This window comes from Ziziphus jujuba, chromosome 1, assembly GCF_031755915.1.
Source record: "Ziziphus jujuba cultivar Dongzao chromosome 1, ASM3175591v1".
NCBI lineage: Eukaryota > Viridiplantae > Streptophyta > Magnoliopsida > Rosales > Rhamnaceae > Ziziphus > Ziziphus jujuba.
This window is the reverse complement of record NC_083379.1, coordinates 47,314,143-47,339,287: the sequence shown is the minus strand read 5'-3', so window position 1 is coordinate 47,339,287 and position 25,145 is coordinate 47,314,143. Positions and strand designations below refer to the sequence as shown.

Here is a 25,145-nt window from a genome sequence, read left to right as displayed (position 1 = left end):
ACCGATAACATTGTCATATTATAACATATGTATTTAAACAATTTATATTCAGATGATCTTAGCATTCCCTTTTTATTTTTTTTATTTTTTATATGTATAAATATATCATAAAGCAGCGCACGTTAGATATACACTTGATTAAAGTGTTCATCTACAGAGGACCGAAACTCATAGCAAGAGAATGTTGATTTTAAAAAAAATGAGAGAATAAGTAGAAGAATAATAATTAGTTTGTGATCTTTTATCGGTTTCTGTATCAACTTCTTCAACAAGAAAATATATCTTTATATAGAAAACCATATAGGGTGTCATCCTAATAGTCGTGAAAGTCTAAATAATATTCCTCTGTTGTTGAATAATCTGCTAGTATTGTAATTAAAAAAAATTACTTCTGTTCTTCACAAAATAAACTTTTGAAGTCCCAGTCAAAGTCTTGCTTTACCAACCCAAAAAAAAAAAAAAAAAAAAAAAATCCCAGAAATTCAAAGTTTTTGAATTAAACAAGTTAAATTATGTCCGAGAAATTTAAAGTTCTTGAATTAAACAAGTTAAATTTGCTACTTTGAATGAAGGCGTTAAATATGGAAGTAGTTATGTGTTTAACCAAAGTTTTATCTTAAACTAGATACGGTCTCCAAGTGATCCATGTTACAATATAACCAAAGTTTCATCTTAAACTAGACTTGGTCTCCAAGTGATCCATGTTACAATCATCACCAAGTTAAACAGGGTGTGAATTTGTTTGGGTAATTAATTAATTGATAAACTAATCAATCATAGCTATATATATCAAAGAATTTGCTTGGTTGACATTATAAATGTTGATTATATATTTAGTTCAATAGTCTCCAAAAAATTTATTACATTTTGTGATCACTTTCACTGATAATTTAAAAAAAAAAAAAAAAAAAAGTCACCTTATAAATTAAGTTTTAAAAAGTCAAGGCTTGGAAGTTTATAGGCTTATTATTCAGTTTCTGTGAGCTCATGACAGAGCTGAACATTCTTATAAACTGAAGATGCCTAGCAAGTTCCTTGCAGCTTAAGCAACCACACAAGCCAATCCATGTTGCCCACAAAACCAGAAGAGGATTTAGTCAACCAAAATTTAAATAATTAACTGGCTAACTCTGCAGTTTCTAGCTATTTTCTTCCAGATTATTATAGCCATCAAATTTTACATACATACATATATAAGCATATATAACCTTTGTCAGATATCCATGATCTTCTGAATCCCAACGATGTGGTCTTGAGATTACATGGATTGATGCTTTGGCTAGAAACATTAATAATAAAATTAGCAGCACAGCAGTATGAGCAACTGATCATAAACTAAACTCATCAGGCTGCCTCCGCCACTGTGGAGATGTAGACATTCCATATCCTTTTGGTATCACTGGAAACTGTTCTCTGAATGACAATTTTCTCATCCATTGCGACAACTCCTCTATCTTGTACCATTCATAGGTAATCTCACAGTAAGTAGCATCTCTGTCGAACAACCTCAGATAAGCATCTTGTTTGATGCTGCCAAAGATTGCTATAAAAAGTCTGGTGAACAAATAGTGACCAAGAATAAATCAATTCTAAGGGGCCCTAACTCCATGTTTAGCATCTCTACCAAAAATGTCTTCACTATTATTGGGTGTGAATCTTATTCATACCTTGCTGCATATGAAACCAATAATGAAAGTATCTACTTGACTTTGTCCACCACATGTGGAAGCATTTATAGCTTGCCCACTGGACCTGCTTGCTCACTTCTCCTGGGTGCACTTCTATAGAGATAACTGATAGACTCCAGAATATGACAGTGAAGGCCTATAGCTATCACAGGCACAAGAACACGAGAGATTTCAACAACTGCACCTATGCCTTTTTTGTTGAACAAAATCAGTTCAGTTTCTTTCGTGATTATGTTATCAATTTCCCTCAAGAGAAGCTCCCCCTGGCTCTTGATTGGTCTGTAAGTTATGACCATGATGCATGTGGGAGAAATAGCAGAAGACATGACCTTGAGGATGGTTCTGGATATTATTGCCAATGAACGAAGGGTTTCCAAGGAAACCCATATTTAAATGATGGTTGCCAAGGTATATGTGTATATGTTTTTTCAGTAATGAAATATAATTTAATTTGTTTGTACCAAGTAACTGGAAAACCTTGTTATAGTTTTATGCTTTGGATTTCATATGGAATTTGCAGATATCAATGAATGTGAGAATCTAAGTCTGAATAACTGCTTTGAGATCCGGTACTGTGTTAACAAGCAGGGGAGTTATACTTGTTCTTGTCCCTCCTGGTTCAAAGGAGATGGGAGAAGAGATGGAACCGGTTGCAAAGATCAATTACCAGGGATTAAGATTGCCATAGGTATGCATCAATATTTTCATTTTCTATTTTTTTTTCCTGAGAGAGAGACTGAGTTCTGTTTGAGTCATTTTTACCAAATGAATTTTTTTTGCTCATTCTGAGTAGTTCGTTGATTAACAATAACAGCAAAATGTTCAACTCTATACTTCCATGGCACAAGTGGAAATTAACAAATGGCTTTATATTATGATTATGCCTATCTAGTGTCTTGCAATTTGGATGTAGGTTTTGCCATCGGAGTCATAACGTTACTTATAAGTGGCAGTTGGATATATTTGGTTTTTCAAGAAAAGAAAGATAATAAAGCTCAAGGAAAAGTTCTTCCGGCAGAATGGTGGATTAATTTTACAACGAAAACTCTCTCGCCGGAAAGACACCAATGAAATGGCAGACATTTTCACAGAATTAGAGCTAAGAAAAGCTACAAACAACTATAATGACAGCACAATCATTGGCAAAGGAGGTATTGGAGTAGTTTACAAAGGAACTTTACCAGATAATAGGATTGTTGCCATCAAGAAGTCCAAGATTAAGGACCAAACCCAAGTTGAGCAATTCATTAACGAGGGTGTTGTACTCTCCAAGATTAATCATAGGAATGTGGTCAAACTCTTGGGATGTTGTTTGGAAACAGAAGTTCCTTTACTTGGATATGAGTTTGTTCCTAATGGTAATCTCTTTGAGGACATACATAATAGGGATAAGGCATCCAACTTTCTTTGGGAAACCCGGTTAGGAATGGCGGCAGAAACTGCTGGAGCTCTATCATGTTTGCACTCTGCAGCTTCAACACCAATTATCCACAGAGATGTCAAGTCTTCAAATATACTCCTTGATAATTCGATGACTGCAAAAGTTTTAGACTTTGGAGGATCAAGATTGATTCCACTGGGTCAAACTGAAGCAGCAACAATGGTGCAAGGAACTCTTGGATACTTAGATCCTGAATACTTGCAAACCAACCAATTGACTGAGAAAAGTGATGTCTACAGCTTTGGAGTTGTTCTTGTTGAGATACTGATGGGAAAAAAAGCGGTCTCAGTCAATAGACCAGAAAAGGAGCGAAATCTAGCTATGCATTTCCTTTATTCCTTGCTAGAGGACAGATTATATGAAATACTAGAGAGTCATACAGTGAATGAAGAAAACAGAGAGCAACTTAAGGAAGTGGCTGAGCTTGCGAGAAGATGCTTGAGCGTGAAAGGAGAAGATAGACCTACAATGAAAGAAGTAGCAATGGAATTGGAAGGAATAAGAAGAACTGAAAAGCATCCATGGGTTAAAACAGAGTTGAATTTGGAAGAGACTGAAAACCTGCTTAATGATCAAACATTCAATTCTTAAAAAGACTACTATGGTGAAAGTGTTTCGAATGATGCCATCACATCGGATTTCAGTGGGAGATAAACGATAGATCAGGTTGCTATATAATCATATATGTATTTACACAATATATGTTTAGATGCTCCTAGTTTTCTATTCGTTTCCTTCTTATACGTATTTGAAGTGTTCAAATCTATGGAGGATCACAACTTGAAAGAGAATGTTCATTGAAAAAATATATAAGTAGAAGAATAATTAATTTGGGATCCTTTATCTATATCTGTATGGACTTCTTCAATAAGAATACATGTATCTTTATATAGAAAACTTTATAGCTAGAGTGTCGTCCTAAAAGTGGTGAATTCTAAATAATATTGCTCTGCTGTTGAATAATCTGCTAATACTGTAACTAAACGAATTCCTTCGCTTCTTCACAAAATAAACTAGATTGCTATATCTCATTACCTCTATCAAGTCTAATATTACTCAGCAAACATATCTTTGTATCTCAATGCATAGCCAATATTTTCTGCTTGCTTTTTAATTTTTCCTTTCTCTGATTGAAGTTGATGCACAAAATAGACAGCATTCAAACAAGTGCTGCTGTGTCTTAGATGCCTAAATTAACCATTTCTAAGGTTTCTACACCTTCAGGAACACAGAAGGAATCCAGAGGTCTAGAAAGCAAACAATCCGTCCCAAAACTCCTTCTACAAGTTTGATTAGAATTCCGGTAAATGTTCACTAGTCCATTTGCATTTTGACATCTCCGCTGCCCAATATTCTCTTTTTGTAATCCTATACATCAAATATAGACGCTCACTTTTGTCTATTAAATCTTACTCTTCATTGCTTGTTCTGATGTGGCAATGAAAATTTTCTATTATTTATTGTATTCAACATATTCTAGCAGGTCTTTAATAGCAGATATCATAGCCATATCCAACCTCTGCTTTCATATATTTCATGATCCTGAGACATTCCTCTCTCTCTGCTCTAGTATTTAGCATGTTATAATAAATTTTAAAAGTAAAGAGTGGAATATATTACACAAATCCTATAGACTACTTTATTCTTGTACCATTAAATTTTTGTTATCTCTAGTAACTATAGCTTCATAAATTCTTGTGAGTGTAACAACGTTGTTATATATACTCTTTTTAAATCATTAATGTATAGATTTTAACTCGATCATAATTATTGCTGATATTATTTTGTTTCTTTTTAGATATCTATTTTCGATTAGTAATTAGCGGATAGATCTGATGTTATGCAAACATATAAATTATACGTACCTAGAAATAGAGAATCGAAATCATAAAGAGTTCATGCATGTAATGGATATAATGAAATAGAGAATTTTGATGATTGGCTTACCTACAAACCAAATAAAAAAGAAGTTTCTTAGTAATTACTGCAACAACAACCATTGTGTGCTCCAACATTATTTGTCATATATATTTGGACACTGTTACATAGAAGACATCAGCATAAATATATATATATATATATATATATATTGACAAATAGAAAAACTCTTAAACCTGGCAGTGACTTGTAGCGTAGTGTTGAATCAGTCTTCCATTGAAGTGGTGGCTACAAATTAAAAACCATCATGTTTACAAGGTCACTTCCATTGTCACACAAACAAAACAAAATCTCCTTAAGTAACGGAATCCAAATAAAAATGGCGGCTAAGCAACCATGAACTACAATTTTTCTTTCTTCTTTTCAAATTTTCCCATCTTTTTGGCCCAATCCCCTATATTGTACACTTTGATGCTCTCAGTTTTCTCTGTGTTCATGTTTTATATTACATAACCATGTTGACGTTTATAATGTCTATTTCTTCAAATTTCGAAGGTCTAAAGGATTGGATAGGCCAAGTTTTCAAGGTTTGTATTAATAATGGAAATTAAAATCAAATGAGCTTTTATCTTTTTGTTCCATGGTTCGTATTCATATCGTATTGAAAATCAAAATCAAACAAGTTCTGTTTTTACCCTTTTGTTCCACACAAGATTTCTGTTCTTATTGAGCTCATCTTAGGACATCTGTGTTATTTTTTAACAAATGGGCCATCCCCAACCAAACTCCCTGACAGTGTCTTCCACTAGGATTGGCCTGCCTACAGCTGCTTCATCCTTTTTTTTTTTTTTTCTATTTTTTATTATTCCACCTCAATAACCTTTTGGCATATCATTGCAGATAAGACTCGATTTGATGAGCTAACAATGATTCATGATGCAAAACAGGACACAGTTGCTTTACTAAAATATATAAACTAGTAATTTCGAGTTTCAAGTCGAACATTAATTTAAAACTAGAATATATTTAAAGTAAAAAATCTGAATAACAACAACTTAATTGGTGGGGTTAAATATTTTGAACAAACCCGGATGTCTTTATTTGTTTTTTAGTTTTCGCAAGGGAAGTCTTTGTTAGTTTGTTAATTCTTTTTGTATTTTCTTTTAAGATGGAGGGGTGGTCGTGTCAACAGGCTTATTTAAATTGTATTGCTTCTGTTTTGAATTATCTGCTAATTAATCTTGTGTCAAGCAATGCTATTTTTCTCAACCCTTCACAAATTTCTTCATTTTTATAATTTTTTAAAAAAAATAAAAAGTCAGTAGTACATAGAGGAAATAAATAATTTGGATCAGCAATTTCCAATCAAGGTGTGATTGATGGAAGTAGACATATTCAATCAATTTCGTGTAAGACTAGGCTTCTCCTCTCCAATTCATTGATTTTGTATTCAGCAATTTCAATAATATTATTTGAATATATTTGGGTGATTAATTAGATAAATTAAACTAATCAAAGCTAGATATATCCATTAGTTGACATTGTTAATTAATTGATTGGGTCTTTTCTATTGCCTGATGTATGAGTGATTCCCTATATATATATATATAATTAATTATCTTCTTGATTATAAAAAAAGATCCCTAAATAATTGAATTAAGTTATAAAAGTCAGGCTCCTCCTTTGTAGCTTGCCACATGCCTTTCCCCTGTGAACTTTGCAGTTCATAATCAGGTGGTCATGACCCTTATATATATATATATATATATATATTATGTGTTTTCTTCTTTTGTAAGTAAAGAAAATATGAAAGTACTTAACCTTTTATCACCTGTATTTTTAATTAATCAGTCAAGTCAACCACTGTTAATTTTCCGATTGAGCAGGGTTCCTATCAAAAAGTCGCTGGTATGTTACATATCCAAGCTCAATTACAGTTTCAACTCTAAACTTCAATAGCTATAATATTAAACCCACGATTTGTTGCGTCATCAAATTGAATATTGGATCTTCATTCCAAGTACCTACAAAAAAGATAAGAGAAGCATACAATATCAACCATTAAGGCACTTCTTCCCAAGTCCCAAAATGGTGGTCTTAAGATTTCATTTCCATGAACCGCTTTGGCTAAGTACAACATTATTGTTCTTATTATTAGCAGCAAGTGGTGATCAACTAGACTTGTCTGGCTGTGTCCGCCACTGTGGAGATATAGACATTCCATATCCATTTGGCCTCACTGAAAAATGTTGTTTGGATCACAATTTTCTCATCCAATGTGACAATTCCTCTGGTCATCCTACACCGCTGATAGGTACTAATAATCTCACGGTCACTCGAATTTCTGCTGAACGATCTGAGATGAGCATACAGTTTGATGTTACCAGAGATTGCTACACCAAGTCCGGGGATCAAATACCAAGTAACAAGTCAGTTGCTACTTTGACACCCCCCAATACCATGTTTACTTTCTCTCACAAAAACATGTTCACTGTAGTTGGCTGTGAATCTTATTCCTACCTTAGTGCTTACGATTATAACAATCAGAGATATTTCTTCATTTTGGCGACTATGTGTTCAAGCCTTGAGGTCGTTGAGAGTGGATCTTGCTCAGATCTTGGATGTGTCCAGAGACCCAGTTTTTATGGAAGACTCCAAAATATAACACTCGAAGCATATAGCTTTAATAAACATAAGTACACAAGGGATTTCAATAACTGCAGCTATGCTTTCATTGTTGACAAAAACCAGTTCAATTTCTCTCGTAATTATGTTACCAATTTTCCCCAAGAGAAGCTACCTCTGGTGCTTGATTGGGCTATAAGTCAGGAATACGATACATGTGGAAAAAACAGCAGAACACAAGGCCTTGATGATGGTTCTGGATATTATTATTGCTTATGCAAAGATGGTTTCCAAGGAAACCCATATCAACCGGATGGTTGCAAAGGTATGTATGTTAATTGTTTTACATTAAGAAAAATATCATTAATATTATATCATATAATAATTTATATATATATATATATTTTTATCATTTTTCCTAATAATATGCAGACATCAATGAATGTGAGAATCCAAGCCTCAATAACTGCTCCAAAACTCAGTACTGTATCAATATGCAGGGGAGTTATACTTGTTCTTGTCCGTCCTGGTTCAAAGGAGATGGAAGAAGAGGTGGAACTGGTTGCAAAAATCAATTACCAGGGATTAGGGCTGCCATTGGTATGCATATATATATACACACACTATATTATTAAAATAATGTGAATGGTGCATACGGTACACAAGTTTACGTGTAGAAAATAGAAATTAACTTGAACATTTCATGTAGGTATTGCCATTGGATTTATTACATTACTTATAAGTGGGACTTGGATATACTTAGTTTCCAAGCAAAGAAGGCTAATAAAGCTCAAGGAAAAGTTCTTTCGACAGAATGGTGGAATAATTTTACAACAAGACACCAACGAAATGGCAAAGATTTTCACAGATGTTACAATAGTGCCTAAGTAGCTGCATATGAAGTTGGTTACAGCTGACCAAGTCGTTAGGAAATTTGTTATGCTGTTTTGTTTATGGCTAGAAATTAGGAAGCTATTAGTCATGCCTTGTATTTAAGAAATATCTTTATTTTTTTGTTAAATGTTAGCTCTATTTAAAGAGCACTACAGTGAATTAAAAAAGATATTCTGGTTTTCTATATTCTTGTGTCTTATAACAACAAATTGGTATCAGAACACTCATCTTAAGGATCTGTGAATTGAGTGAATCTAAATACAAACTCAGAAACATAAAAACCCAAAGCCAGTAACTTAAAAGATTAGAAACACAAAAACATTACAAAATGGAAGTTGAAACAACATTCTCTCATCTCCCCCAATTTTTAATGGTGATAACTATCAAGCTGGGGCTATTAAAATGATAGTCAATCTTGAAGCATTAGATCTTTAGAAAGTTGTAGAGGAGGATTATAATGTTCCACCATTGCCGGAAAATCCAAGATGACACAACTAAAGGCTCACAAAGAGAGGAAGAAAAAGAAGTCCAAAGCTAAAACGTGTCTATTCTTTACTATTTCAAGCATCATATTTACAAGAATCATGAATCTGCAGTCAGCAAAGGCTATTTAGGATTATCTTAAAAACGAATACTAAGGCAATGAAAGAACAAAAAACATGCAAGTGCTTAACTTGATCAGGGAGTTTGAAGTGCTATGAATGAAGGAGACAGAGACCATCAAAGATACTTTGACAAGTTGCTAGACATAGTAAACAAGGTGAGGTTGCTGGGTAAGGATTTTTTTGATGGACAAATTGTACAAAAGATTCTTGTGACTTTGCCTAAAAAGTATGAGTCTAAAATTTCTTCATTAGAAGAATCTAAGAATTTGTCAAGTATATCCTTGCAGAATTAGTAAATGTATTGCATATTCAAAAGCAAAGTAGAATGGTGACAAAAGAAGAAACTGTAGAGAATGTTTTTCAAGCAAAGGCACAAAATTTAGGAGGAGCCAAAGACAAGAAGGACAACAAGAAGAATAACAATGAGAAAATTGAAAACAATGACAAAAAGGATGAGATAACATATCCATCTTGCCCATACTATAAAAAAACCAGATGTCAAATGTAGGAAATGTGGTTAGATTGGGCACTTGGAGAGAATCTATAAGTCACAACAACATGAAGGAAAAGCAAATACTGTTATTGAGCAAATTAAGAGAAGCAGATGTTTGTTGCAACTTGTTTTGCAGTCAGCAATAGCTCTAGTGATTCTTGGCTGATTGATATTGGTTGCACAAATCACATGATTAACGATCTAGAGTTTTTCAAGAAACTCGACAAGACTGAAATTTCCAAAGTAAAAATTGGAAATGGGGAATACATTTCAGTCAAAGGCAAAGTAACTATGGCTTTAGAAAGCTTATCAGATGGTGCAGGATTAAATATGCAAAAGGAAAAGATGCTTTTAAGGTGAAAATGAGAGCAAAAAGCTTTGCTCTGAATCTGATGGAGAAGAGTAGATAGCCTTTCTAGGCAGTGCAAGCAATGCGGAATTATGGCATTTCCATCACGTTGGACTTCTATACATGCAGAATTTCAATATGGTAAAAGGAGTACCATTACTGGAAGACAAAAAAAAGGAGTACCATTACTGGAAGACAAACTTTCTGATTATGTGGTTTGTCAATATGGAAAGCAAGTTAGAAGGTTCTCTCCTCAAACTACATGGAGAGCAACACACAAACTTCAACTAGTGCATACAGATGTTGGAGAACCTCAAAAAATGTCTTCCTTAAATGATAAATATTATATTATATTTAATGATGATTATACTAGATTATGTTGGATTTATTTTCTAAAATTTAACTCTGAAGTTGCTAATATTTTTTGGAAATATAAAACTTGGGTGGAGAATCAAAATGGTTACAAGTTGTAAATAATCAGATCAGACAAATGGAAAGGAATACATTTGTGATAGTTTCAAAAATTTCTATGTTGAAGCCGACATTGAGCACCAGTTTATAGCACCATATACTCCACAGCAGAATAGTGTAAGTGAAAGAAAAAACAAAAATATTATGGAAATGACAAGGCGTTTACTGCATGAAAAGGAGTTACAAAAGAACTTGTGAGCGGAGGCTGCAAACACTGCAATTTATCAGTTGAATCAATTGCCAGGCAGAGTTTTATAGAAAGGAACTCCATTTGAAGCTTGGTTTGGTTCCAAATTAGACTTGCAATATCTAAGAACTTCTGGTTGTCTTTGTTTTTCTCATGTGCCATAGATGAAAAGAGATAAACTCGATAAAAAGACAAAACTAAGAGTTTTTATTGGATATAGCAAAGCATCCAAGGCTTACAGAATTTTTCAACCACAAAATGGAAATATTCTTGTAAGTAGAGATGCCATATTCATGGAAGATAGACAATAGAACTGGGAGGAGTTAGTAAAGGAGCAACGGTTTGAAATTCAACAAAACATGGGTGATAACATAGATGACGAACCAATTAATGGTACAAGGTTATTATCTGATACTTATGAAAGATGTAACATTGCTGTGATTGAGCCTACAGAGTTTAAATAAGTAGAGAAGGATGACAAGTGGGTTGAAGCAATGGAAGAAGAGCTTAAGATGATTAAGAAGAATGATACATGGGAGTTGGTGGATAGACCTCAACATAGAAAGGTCATTAGAGTCAAATGGGTTTACAGAACCAAATTTAATGCAGATGGTTCTGTAAATAAATACAAAGTTAGGTTAGTTGTGAGGGGGTATAATCAAGTGTTTGGAGTAGATTTTTCAGAAACCTTTGCTCCAGTAGCACAATTGGATACAATCAGAATTTTACTTGTTTGGCTACACAAAAGGGATGGAAGATATACCAATTGGATGTAAAATCTACTTTTTTTAATAGTTATCTTCAATATGAAATTTATGTAGAGGAGCCTGAAGGATTTCAAGTTAAGGGACAGGATGAGAAGGCCTTCCTACTGAAGAAGGCATTATGCGGTCTTAAACAGGCTCCTAGGGCTTGATAGGATAGATGAATATCTTTAAAGCCTTGGTTTTGTTAAAAGTCCAAGTGAAGCTACATTATATATATATATATATATATATAGATATATATAAAATAGATGCTAACTTAATTATAATTTCTGTTTATGTTGATGATCTTCTTGTAACAGGAAGCAATGAGATGCTACTGAAAGAATTTAAAACCAAAATGCTAGAAGCATTGGAGATGATAGACCTTGGTTTAATGTCCTCTTTTCTAGCAATGGGGGTGAAACAAGAGCATCATGGAGTCTTCATAAGCCAAAAGAAGTACATAAAGGAAATAATCAAGAAATTCCACATGGAAGCTTGCAAAAGCACTAGCACACCCATGAATCAAAAGGAGAAATTTAGCAAAGAGGATGGAACAGAAAGAGTTAATGAAAGCTTATACGATAGTCTAATTGGTTGCTTGATGCATCTTATAGCTACTAGACTGGACATAATGTTTGTAGTAAGGTTGCTCTCAAGAATTATGCATTGTGCTAGTGAAATGCATTTTTAAGCTGCCAAACAAATTGTAATATATATTAAGGGCATAACGAGCATTAAATATTCTAGCTATCAATCTTTTAAGCTTCATTGTTATTCTGATAGTTACTAGGTAGGTTTTGTAGATGGCATGAGAAGCACAACAGGTTTTTGTTTCAGTTTTGGGTTAGGAATTTTTTCATGGAGCTAAAAAAAAAAAAAAAAAAAAAAAAGATGTGATAGCTCAAAGTATAACTAAGGCAGAGTATGTTGCAGCAATGCTACAGTAAATCAGGCAATTTGTATCAGGAAATTACTTGCACATTTACACATGAAGCAAAGTGAACCAATAGAAATTTGTGTAGATAACCAGGCTGCCATTGCGATTTCAAATGATCCTATTTTTCATGGGAGGACAAAGCATTTCAAGATCAAGACGTATCATTTGAGAGAAGAACAGAAAGCTGGTGAAATTAAATTGGTTTATTGTAAGACTGAGAACCAAATTGCAGATGCGTTTACCAAGACTCTTCCAAAAGCAAGATTCGAAGCTCTGAGAAACAAAGTCTATGCAGCTATTAGGCAAGGAGGAGAAATTGTTACAATAGTGCCTAAGTAGCTGCATGTGGAGTTGGTTACAACTGAACAAGTCTTTATATGTTGTTTTGTTTGTTGATGCTGCTTTGTTTATGGCTAGAAATTAGGAAGCTGTTAGTCATGCCTTGTATTTAGGAAACATCCTTGTTTTTCTGTTAAATGTTAGCTCTATATAAGATCAATACAGTAAATAAAAAAGATATTCTAGTCTTCCATTTTCTTGTGTGTTATAACAACAACAGAATTAAAGCTAAAAAAAACAACTATAATGAGAGCACAATAATTGGCAAAGGAGGTTTAAGAATAGTCTCAAAAGGAACTTTACCAGATTATAGGATTGTTGCCATCAAGAAGTCCACGATTATGAGCCAAGCCCAAATTAAGCAATTCATTAACGAGGTTGTTATACTCTCCAAGTTTAATCATAGGAATGTGGTCAAAATCTTAGGATGTTGTTTGGAAATAGAAGTTCCTTTACTAGTATGTGAATTTATTCCCAACGGTAATCTCTTTGAGCACATACATAATACGGATAAGGCATACAACTTTCCTTAGGAAGCCCGGTTAAGTATAGCGGCAGAAACTACTGGAGCTCTATCATATTTGCACTTTGCGGCTTCAACACCAATCATCCATAGAGATGTCAAGTCTTCAGATATACTCCTGGATAATTCTATGACCGCAAAACTTTTAGACTTTGGAGCATCAAGATTGATTCCATTGGGCAAAACTGAAGAAGCAACAATGATGCAAGGAACTCTTGGATACTTAGATCCTGCAAACTAACCAATTGACTGAGAAAAGCAATGTTTATAGCTTCGGAGTTGTTCTCGTTGAGCTACTAACAGAACATAAGGCACTTTCATTCAATAAGCTAGAAGAGAAGAGAAACCTAGCTATGTATTTCCTTTATTCCTTAGTAGAGGGAAAATTGTATGAAATACTAGAGAGTCATATGGTGAATGAAGAAAATAGAGAACAACTTAAGGAAGTGGCTGATCTTGCAAGAAGATGCTTGATGTTATGTATTCTAAGAATAAAATCCAAGAATCTAAACTACAAATCAACACAGAAATTTTATCGAGGTTCGGTCAAAATTGACCTACGTCCCCGTGCTCCAGTGTGAAGCTTCTGCACTATGAGAAAATCTGTGTTTACAAGCTCAAAACCAGATCAACAATGGTGATTTCACACAAGAAACCCAAAACCAATCCCAAAGTCCCAATTACACCCTCACTCTTGTGTTTCACAAAGAAACCACTCTCTTTCACATAGAAAAACAAGGTGTAGAAAAAACCCATACAAAGAACGTTGGAATTTCTCTCTCTAAAACCTGATCTGGAACTTTCTCTCTCTAGAACCACGAAGAAGACACACCAGCTACTCTCTCTCTTTTCTTCCTTTTTCTTTTTAAGCTTTAAAAAAGACCCTGTATTTCTTTGTGAACTGCCTCTCTTAAAACACCTCGTTTTGCTGTGATGTGGCATCAAAAACTGATATAACTTATATGAAACAAAACGACATAGCATTGTTTAAGTGAGCCCAATAGCTTTGCTGATGTGGCAATATAAGAGATATATTTTCAGCTTCATAAACGATGCCGTTCTATCACAAAACCAGCAACCAAAAAACTGCAGCTTCTCTCCTCTTCTTTGTTCTATCATAACATCAAACCAGTAAACACATTTTACAAAAGTTTTGAGGATTAATTCTCACATATCTCCACCTAATCCTCAAAACACAAAACGTGCAGAAACTCAAACACCTTCCCAGCAATCTCATCTCTCTTCAAGTCTAACCTGCCCCAATCCTGAGCAAGCTTTTGCAAGCATTAAACTTGCTCACAGGCAGGACCTTTGTTCCCATATCTGATGGGTTGAACTCAGTTGGAATTTCCTCCAACTTAAACACTTGTTGTGAAACCATATCCCGAATAAAATGATACTTTACTTGGATATGTTTAGACCTCTCATGAAAAACAGGATTTTTGCACAAATGTATTGCACTTTGGCTGTCCGAAAACAACACCACATCTTGATTAAGTATTTTCAACTCCATTAGTAGACCTTTAAGCCATATTGCCTCCTTAGCAGCCTCTGTTGCAGCTATATATTCCGACTCGGTTGTTGATAAAGCTACAACAGGTTGTAGATGTGATTTTCAGCTCACACAATTACCACATAGGGTAAAAACATATGAAGAAATAGACCTCCTCTTGTCCCTATCTCCTGCATAGTCCAAGTCTAAGTAACCATTTAACTCAATTTCATCTTGATTTCCTTTGAAAATTAGTCCTTCATTTGCTGTTTGCTTAAGATATCTCAACAGCCACTTCATCGCTTCCCAATGACCTCTTCCCGGATTAGCCATATACCTGCTCAATACACTAATTCCAAAAGCCAAATCTGGTCTAGTGCATATCATGAGGTACATCACAGAACCAACAGCATTCGAATAAGGAATTCTTAACATTTCTTCTCTTTCTTGATCTGTGGTTGGACATTGATCAATAGACAATTTAAAATGTCCCCCAAGTGGCACATTTGCCACTTTAGCATTCTCCATTGAAAACTTTGAAACAATCTTCTGTATGTATGATGACTGTAACAACTTCATTTCAGACTTCTTCCTATTCCTTAGAATTGTGATTCCCAAAATCTTCTTAGCTGGGCTAAGATCCTTCATATCAAATTCAGACTTGAGTAGCTCCTTCACTGATTGTATGATCTTCATCTGTGGACCTGTAACCAGCATATCATCCACATAAAGCAATAGATATACTGCTTCATCACTCATGGAATCCTTAAAGTAGAAACAACTATCAAAACTGCTCCTTGTGAAACCAATTTTCACCACAAAAGAGTCGAATCTTTTATACCATTGTCTTGGTGACTGTTTAAGCCCATACAATGACTTCTTCAATAAGCACACAAGCTCTCCACCCTTTTTCTTGATTTCGAAACCCTCAGGCTGTCTCATATATATAGTTTCCTCCAACTCTCCATGTAAAAAAGCAGTTTTTACATCAAGTTGCTCCAGCTCCCAATCAAATTGTGTCACTAAGGCTAACATAGTTCTGATTGTTGTGTACTTAACTACAGGTGAGAAGATCTCATTGTAATCAATACCTTCGACTTGTGTGAACCCCTTGGCCACAAGTCTTGCCTTGAATCTCATTGGTTCAGAACTAGTTAAACCCTCTTTGACCTTGTAAATCCATTTACAATCTACAACTCGCTGATCTGTTGGGGATGGGACCAAAATCCATGTTTTATTCATGTGCAATGATTCCATCTCCTCAACCATTGCCTCCTTCCATTGAGCTGCTTGCTTTGACTTAATTGCTTCAGTATAAGTCTTAGGCTCACTTTCGGTTAAATCTTGAAAAGAAACCAGGGCATAAGCTAAATAATCTGCATAACCATATCTCCTAGTAGGCTTGATTTGCCTCCTTGCTCTATCTCGAGTGAGCAAATAGCTTGGTGAAGCAGATCTCCTTTGATTTGATCTTGGTGAAGGTTGGACAGGTTGTTCTTCATCTGATTCTTCATCCAATTGATCAAATGCTTGCTGTCCAGACATAACAGGTTCAGTAGGTTCCATAATTGTCTCCATTTGAGAGCCATCATCTCCTTTAACAGCTCCTTCAGTCTCCACCTCAGAGAATAAATCAAGCTGCCTTGTTTCTAATTGTTCATTGGCTTCAATACCTGCATGGTTAGTAGCTTTACAAGGCATGGTATTTTCATCAAATATCACATCCCTACTAATAATCACCTTAAATCCTTGACTTTCTCTAACCCATAACCTATACCCCTTGACACCTTGTGGATAGCCTAAGAAAACACATTTAACACTCCTAGGTTCTAATTTTCCCTCAGATTGATGAGCATAGGCAGCACACCCAAAAATTCTCAGATTTGAATAATCTGGTTGCTTACCTGTCCAAACCTGTTCTGGTGTCTTAAAATCAAGTGCTGTTGAGGGTGATAAATTCACTAAATTCATGGCTGTCATAACAGCTTCACCCCAAAACATTTTAGGCAAACCAGAAGACACTAACATGCATCTAACTTTATTAAGAAGTGTCCTATTCATTCTTTCAGCTACACCATTTTGTTGTGGTGTGTGCTTTACAGTCCTATGCCTCAAAATGCCATGATTTTTACAGAAATCATCAAATTCTTTGTTGCAAAATTCCAAACCATTATCAGTCCTCAAAGCTTTAACAAGCTTGCTGGTTTGGTTTTCTACTAGCAATTTCCACTCTTTAAACTTTGTAAAAGCCTCATCTTTTGATTTTAACAAATAAATCCAAACTTTTCTAGAGTAATCATCAATTATAGAAAGAAAATATTTATTTCCAGATTGTGTTTGCACTTTGGCAGGGCCCCATAAGTCAGCGTGCACATAATCTAACATAGATTTAGCTTTACTTGTACTCAAGTTGAAACTCAATCTATGTTGTTTTCTAAGAACACAATTTTCACAAAAATCAAGCTTGCTGACCATGTCCTTGCCAAAAACATTCATTTTATTCAAATAAAACAAACCTTTCTCACTAATATGGCCTAATCTCTTATGCCACAGATCAGTTTTATCAATTGATGATGCTACAGATGCATTGCTAGCATTCAAAACAGCTTTACCACACAAAACATACAAGCCATTTTTCTTAGTACCTTTCATTGCAACAAAAGAACCTCTAGAAATTTTCATACTTCCATTTTCAGTCTTACAAGAGTAACCAGATTCATCAAGCACACCAAGTGATATTAAATTTCATTTTAAATCAGGCACATGTCTAATAGAAGACAAAGTCTTCACAGTTCCATCAAACATTTGTAATTGAATATTACCTATTCCTACCACTTGGCATGAGACATTATTACCCAACAAAACATGACCACCATCATATTTAGAATAGGACTGAAAATACTCTAAGTTTGGGCACATATGAAAAGAACCCCCTGAATCAAAAACCCACTCAGAGTTATTTTGGTCAGGTGTTACAACTAACACCTCAGCAGGGTTTGAATCTGTGGAGGCTATAGCCAAATCACCACTTTCCTGGTTCTTTGCTTTCTCATCTTTCTTTTTCTTGAAGCAATACTTGATAAAATGTCCCTCTTTCTTACAGTAAAAACACTTCTTGCCTCTAATTCTAGACTTAGACCTTGAAGTTTCTCTAGATTTGCTCCTATGATCATTTTGTACCCAATTCCTGGTAGTACTCCTTCCTCTCACAGCAAGTCCTTCCCCTTTAGACTCAGATTTTAATTCCAAGTCTCTAGACTTCAAAGCACTTACTACAACATCTAATGACAAGGAATCTCTACCATACTTAATGGCATTTCTAACCTCTCTGTAAGTCTCAGGCAATGAATTTAATAGAATAACAGCATTATGTTCATCATTGAAAACAATTTTGCAATTGGCAAGATCAAGAATCAACTTATTAAAGATGTCCAAATTATCATCTAAATCCTTAGAGACATCCATCTTAAAACCAAAGAATTGTTCAAGTAAAAGAATACGATCTGGCAGAGATCTTACCAGATATAATTTCTCCAATTTAGCCCACATCTCAGCAGTGGTCTGAACTTCATCAACTTTCCTTAAAACATTGTCTGAAAGATGTAGAATGATAGTGCTCATAGCAATTTCATCAATCTCTACACGTTTTTCCTCTGGAACGTCTGCAGCAAAGGACTTGTCAATGGCCTTCGCAACCTTCAGTTGAACCAGCACGGCTCTCATCTTCTTGCGCCAGAGCAAGAAATCACCCTTTCCATTGAAAACCTCCACTTCAAGTCTCGTAGACATTGTTGATGATTCAAAAAACCCAATTGCAGAAACTTAGATAATCAAGACTCAAAGAATAAGCCTCCAAGAACGAGCACACAAGCTCTGATACCAATGTTATGTATTCTAAGAATAAAATCCAAGAATCTAAACTACAAATCAACACAGAAATTTTATCGAGGTTCGGTCAAAATTGACCTACGTCCCCGTGCTCCAGTGTGAAGCTTCTGCACTATGAGAAAATCTGTGTTTACAAGCTCAAAACCAGATCAACAATGGTGATTTCACACAAGAAACCCAAAACCAATCCCAAAGTCCCAATTACACCCTCACTCTTGTGTTTCACAAAGAAACCACTCTCTTTCACATAGAAAAACAAGGTGTAGAAAAAACCCATACAAAGAACTTTGGAATTTCTCTCTCTAAAACCTGGTCTGGAACTTTCTCTCTCTAGAACCACGAAGAAGACACACCAGCTGCTCTCTCTCTTTTCTTCCTTTTTCTTTTTAAGCTTTAAAAAAGACCCTGTATTTCTTTGTGAACTGCCTCTCTTAAAACACCTCGTTTTGCTGTGATGTGGCATCAAAAACTGATATAACTTATATGAAACAAAACGACATAGCATTGTTTAAGTGAGCCCAATAGCTTTGCTGATGTGGCAATATAAGAGATATATTTTCAGCTTCATAAACGATGTCGTTCTATCAGAAAACCAGCAACCAAAAAACTGCAGCTTCTCTCCTTTTCTTTGTTCTGTCATAACATCAAACCAGTAAACACATTTTACAAAAGTTTTGAGGATTAATTCTCACACTTGAGTTTGAAAGAAGAAGATAGGCTGACAATGAAAGAAGTAGCAATGGAATTGGAAGGTATAAGAAGAACTGAAAGGTATCCATGGGTTAAAATACAGTTAAATCTGGAAGAGACTGAAAGCTTGGTCCATGGTCAAACATCCAATGCTTACAAAGTACAAGTGTTTCAAGTGATGCCATCACATTGAATTTCAGTGGGAGATAGACCGATAACATTGTCATATTAAGCATATGTATTTAAACAATAATGTATATTTAGATGATATTAGCTTTCCCCCTTTTTTTTATATGTATATATATATGTATATATATATATATATATCATATAGCAGAACGAATTAGATGTACACTTGATTAAAGTGTTCATCTATAGAGGACCGAAACTCATAGCAAGAGAATGTTGATTTAAAAAATGAGAGAATAAGTAGAAGAATAATGATTAATTTGGGATCTTTTATTGGTTTCTGTATCAACTTCTTCAACAAGAAAATATATCTTTATGTAGAAAACCTTCTAAGGTGTCATCCTAAAAGTGGTGAAACTCTAAAAAATATTCCTCTGTTGTTGAATAATCTGCTAATATTGTAATTAAAAAAATTATTTCTGTTAGAGTTGGTGACCCGACCCAAAAAGCTTGCGGTGCCACCTATTTGGTGAATTTATTTTGAGGAAAAAAATGGGGCTCTGTGGTAGTAGCGGAGGTCGAGAGCTGATAGGCCTGAGATCGTAGCTCACCACTGAGCCCGACGGGGGTGCGGGGACAGCACCCCCGTCGGTACGGATTTTTCCAATTTTTTAAGTTTATTTCGTCCGTACAATATATATATATATATATATTTTTCGGGGGTTTTCGGATGTATTGAATTTTTGACGCTCTATTTGCTCACCTTTTTATACCTATCTTCATCAATAAAAGTTTGCCTCTATTTGCTTGTGGTTTTTTTCAGTCAAGGGTTTTCCACGTGAATCAGTGTGTGTTTTTCTTCTTCTATTGCTATTGTTTGGTTCTAGTTTTCGCAACAACTTCTGTTCTTCACAAAATAAACTTTTGAAGTCCCAACAAAGTCTTGCTAAAAAAACAAAAAGTCCCTGAAATTCAAAGTTTTTGGATTAAACAAGTTAAATTATATCCCAGAAATTCAAAGTTCTTTAATTAAACAAGTTAAATTTGCAACTTTGAACGAAGGTGTTAAATATGGAAGTAGTTGTGTATTTAACCAAAGTTTCATCTTCAACTAGACTTGGTCTCCATGTGATCCATGTTACAGTCATCACAAGTTAAACAGGGTCTGAATATGTTTGGGTGGGTAATTAATTAATTAATAAACTAATCAATCATATATATATATATATATATCAAATAATTTGCTTAGTTAACGTTATCGATGTTAATTATATAATTAGTTCAATGATCTCCAAAAAGTTTATTACATTTGTAATCACTTTCATTGAATAATATAAAAAAAAAAAGAAAAAAAAAAGAAAAAAAGAGTCACCTTATAAATTAAGTTTTAAAAAGTCAAGGCTTGGAAGTTTATAGATTTATTATTCAGTTTCTGAGCTCATGATAGAGCTGAACATATAAACTGAAAATGCCTAGCAAGGTCCTTGCAGCTTTAGCAACCACACAAGCCAATCCATGTTGCCCACAAAACTGGAAGAGGATTTACTTCTCAACCAAAACTTAAATAATTAACTAGCTAACTCTGCAGTTTCTAGCTATATTCTTCTGGATTATAGCCATCAAATTTTACATATATACATATATAAGTATATATAGCCTTAGTCAGATATCCATATTCTTCTGAATCCCAAAAATGGTGGTCTTGAGATTACATGGATTGATGCTCCGGCTAACAACATTAATAATACCATCAGCAGCAGCAGTATTAGCAACTGATCATGAACTAGACTCACCAGGCTGCCTCCGCCACTGTGAAGATGTAGACATTCCATATCCATTTGGCATCACTGGAAACTGTTCTCTGAATGACAATTTTCTCATCCACTGTGACAACTCCTCTGGCCATCTTGTACCATTCATAGGTAATCTCACAGTACGTAGCATCTCTGTTGAACAACCTCAGATAAGCATCTTGTTTGATGTTGCCAAAGATTGCTATACAAAGTCTGGTGAACAAATAGTGACCAAGACTAAATCAACTCTAAAGTCCCCGAACTCCATGTTTAGCATCTCTACCAAAAACGTCTTCACTATTATTGGTTGTGAATCTTATTCATACCTTACTGCATATGAAACCAATAATGAAAGTATCTACTTGACTTTGTCCACCACATGTCGAAGCATTTATGGTGTGCACACTGGACCTGCTTGCTCACTTCCTGGGTGTACTTCTACAGATATAACTGATAGACTCCAGAATATGACAGTGGAGGCATATAGCTATAACCGACACAATAATACAAGATATTTCAACAACTGCACCTATGCCTTTGTTGTTGAACAAAATCAGTTCAGTTTCTCTCGTGATTATGTTACCAATTTCCCTCAAGAGAAGCTCCCTCTGGCTCTTGATTGGTCTGTAAGTTATGACTATGATGCATGTGGGAGATATAGCAGAAGACATGGCCTTGAGGATGGTTCTGGATATTATTGCCAATCCATGAAGGGTTTCCAAGGAAACCCATATCTAAATGATGGTTGCCAAGGTATATGTGTATATGTTTTTTCAGTAATGAAATCTAATTTAATTTGTTTCCATCAAGTAAGTGTAAAATCTTGTTATAGTTATATGCTTTGGCTTTCATATGGAATTTGCAGATATCAATGAATGTGAGAATCTAAGTCTGAATAACTGCTCTGAGATCCGGTACTGTGTTAACAAGCAGGAGAGTTATACTTGTTCTTGTCCCTTCTGGTTCAAAGGAGATGGGAGAAAAGATGGAACGGGTTGCAAAGATCAATTACCAGGGTTTAAGATTGCCATAGGTATGCATCTACATTTTCATTTTCTATGTTTTTTTCCTGAGAGAGAGACTGAGTTCTGTTTGAGTTATTTTTACTAAATGATATTTTTTTTGCTCATTCTGAGTAGTTCGTTAATTAACAATAAAAGCAAAATGTTCAAATCTATACTTCCATAGCAATCAAGGGGAAATTAACAAATGGCTTTATATTATGGTTATGACCATCTAGTGTCTTGCGATTTGGATGTAGGTGTTGCCATCGGATTCATAACGTTATTTATAAGTGGCAGTTGGATATATTTGGTTTTAAAGAAAAGAAAGATAATGAAGCTCAAGGAAAAGTTCTTCCGACAGAATGGTGGATTAATTTTTCAACAACAACTCTCTCGCCGGAAAGACACCAATGAAGTGGCAGACATTTTCACAGAATTAGAGCTAAGAAAATCTACAAACAACTATAATGAGAGCACAATCATTGGCAAAGGAGGTTTTGGAATAGTTTACAAAGGAACTTTACCAGATGATAGGATTGTTGCCATCAAGAAGTCCAAGATTAAGGATCAAACCCAAGTTGAGCAATTCATTAACGAGGTTGTTGTACTCTCCCAGATTAATCATAGGAATGTGGTGAAACTCTTGGGGTGTTGTTTGGAAACAGAAGTTCCTTTACTTGTATATGAGTTTGTTCCTAATGGTAATCTCTTTGAGCACATACGTAATAGGGATAAGGGATCCAACTTTCATTGGGAAACCCGGTTAGGAATAGCAGCAGAAACTGCTGGAGCTCTGTCATATTTGCACTCTGCAGCTTCAACACCAATTATCCACAGAGATGTCAAGTCTTCAAATATACTCCTGGATAGTTCTATGACCACAAAAGTTTCTGACTTTGGAGCATCAAGATTGATTCCATTGGGCCAAACTGAAGTAGCAACAATGGTGCAAGGAACTCTTGGATACTTGGATCCTGAATACTTGCAAACCAACCAATTGACTGAGAAAAGTGATGTCTATAGCTTTGGAGTTGTTCTTGTTGAGCTACTGACAGGAAAAAAAACGGTCTCAGTCAATAGACCAGAAGAGGAGAGAAATCTAGCTATGCATTTCCTTTATTCCTTGCTAGAAAACAGATTGTATGAAATACTAGAGAGTCATATAGTGAATGAAGAACATAGAGAGCAACTTAAGGAAGTGGCTGAGCTTGCAAGAAGATGCTTGAGCGTGAAAGGAGAAGATAGACCGACAATGAAAGAAGTAGCAATGGAATTGGAAGGAATAAGAAGAACCGAAAGGCATCCATGGGTTAAAACAGAGTTGAATTTGGAAGAGACTGAAAACCTGCTTAATGATCAAACATTCAATTCTTACAAAGACTACTATGGTGAAAGTGTTTCGAATGATGCCATTACATTGGATTTCAGTGGGAGATAAACATAGATCAGATTGCTATATAATCACATATGTATTTACGCAATATATGTTTAGATGCTCCTAGTTTTCTCTTCTTTTCTTTTTTATACGTATTTGAAGTGTTCAAATCTATGGAGGATCACAACTTGAAAGAGAATGTGCATTGAAAAAAAGAAAGAATAGATAAGTAGAAGAATAATTAATTTGGGATCTTTTATCTATATCTGTATCGACTTCTTCAGTAAGAATATATGTATCTTTATATAGAAAACCTTATAGCTCGAGTGTCGTCCTAAAAGTGGTGAATTCTAAATAATATTGCTCTGCTGTTGAATAATCTGCTAATACTGTAATTAAAAAAATTACTTCGCTTCTTCACAAAATAAACTAGATTGCTACATCATATTACCTCTATCAAGTCTAATATTACTCAGCAAACATATCCTTGTATAGCAATGCATAGCCAATATTTTCTGCTTGCTTTTAATTTTTCCTTTTTCTGATTAAGTTGATGCACAAAATAGACAGCATTCAAACAAGCGCTGCTGTGTCTTAGAGGCGTAAATTAGCCATTTCTATAGTTTCTACGCTTTCAGGAACATAGAAGGAATCCAGAGGTCAAGCCTAGAGAGAAAACAATCTGTCCCAAACCTATTTCTACAAGTTTGATTCTCACAGAATTCTGATAAATGTTCACTACTCCATTTACATTTTGACATCTCCTTTGCCCAATTTTCTCTTTTTGTAATCCCATATATCAAATATAGAAGCTCACTTTTGTCTATTAAATCTTACTCTTTATTGCTTGTTCTGATGTGGCAATGAAAATTTTCTATTATTTATTGTATTCAACAAATTCTAGCAGGTATTTAATAGCAAATATCAGATGGGATGGGGTTTTACTTTTGCCTATAATGTATTATTGTTTTTTCTGTCATGCGTATGACTCATAGCCATATCCAACCTCTGCTTTCATATATTTCATGATCCTGAGACACTCTTCTCTCTCTGCTCTAGTTTTTTGCATTTTATAATAAATTTTAAAAGTAAAGAGTGGAATATATTACACAAATCCTATAGGCTACTTTATTCTTGTACCCTTAATTTTTTGTTATTTTATATAACTATAGCTTCATAACTTCTTGTGAGTAGTGTAACAAAGTTATTACATATACTCTTTTATAATCATTAATTTATAGATGCTAACTCGAAAATAATTATTGCGGATATTATTTTGTTTCTCTGGAGATATCTATTTTCTATTAGTAATTAGTAGATAGATCTGATATTATGCAAAATATATAAATAATACGTACTGACAAATAGAGAATCGAAATCATAAAGACTTCATGCATGTAATGGATATAAAGAAACAGAGAATTTTGATGATTGGCTTACCTACAAACCAAACAAAGTAGTTTCTAAGTAATTACCTGCTGCAACAACCACAACAACCATCGTGTACTCCAACGTTATTTGTCATATATATTTGGATACTATTACATAGAAGACATCAAATATATATATATGTATATATATATATATATATATCT

At 34.6% G+C, this 25,145-nt stretch overlaps 2 protein-coding genes and 1 pseudogene across 2 annotated transcripts; all 3 read left to right on the top strand.

Moving 5' to 3' along the window:
* Positions 1-1,810: 1,810 nt before the first annotated feature.
* Positions 1,811-19,442, top strand: LOC107405747 (wall-associated receptor kinase 2-like; annotated as a pseudogene).
* A 1,547-nt stretch (positions 19,443-20,989) lies between these two features.
* Positions 20,990-22,318, top strand: LOC107405727 (wall-associated receptor kinase 2). Its single transcript, XM_060814610.1, has 3 exons — positions 20,990-21,924; positions 22,037-22,204; positions 22,311-22,318. The coding sequence occupies exons 1-3, from the start codon at positions 21,072-21,074 to the stop codon at positions 22,316-22,318; spliced, it is 1,029 nt and encodes a 342-aa protein (XP_060670593.1). The 5' UTR covers positions 20,990-21,071.
* A 62-nt stretch (positions 22,319-22,380) lies between these two features.
* Positions 22,381-23,613, top strand: LOC132800577 (wall-associated receptor kinase 5-like). Its single transcript, XM_060814609.1, has one exon. It carries the CDS (start codon positions 22,381-22,383, stop codon positions 23,611-23,613), a length of 1,233 nt encoding a protein of 410 aa, XP_060670592.1.
* Positions 23,614-25,145: the final 1,532 nt, after the last annotated feature.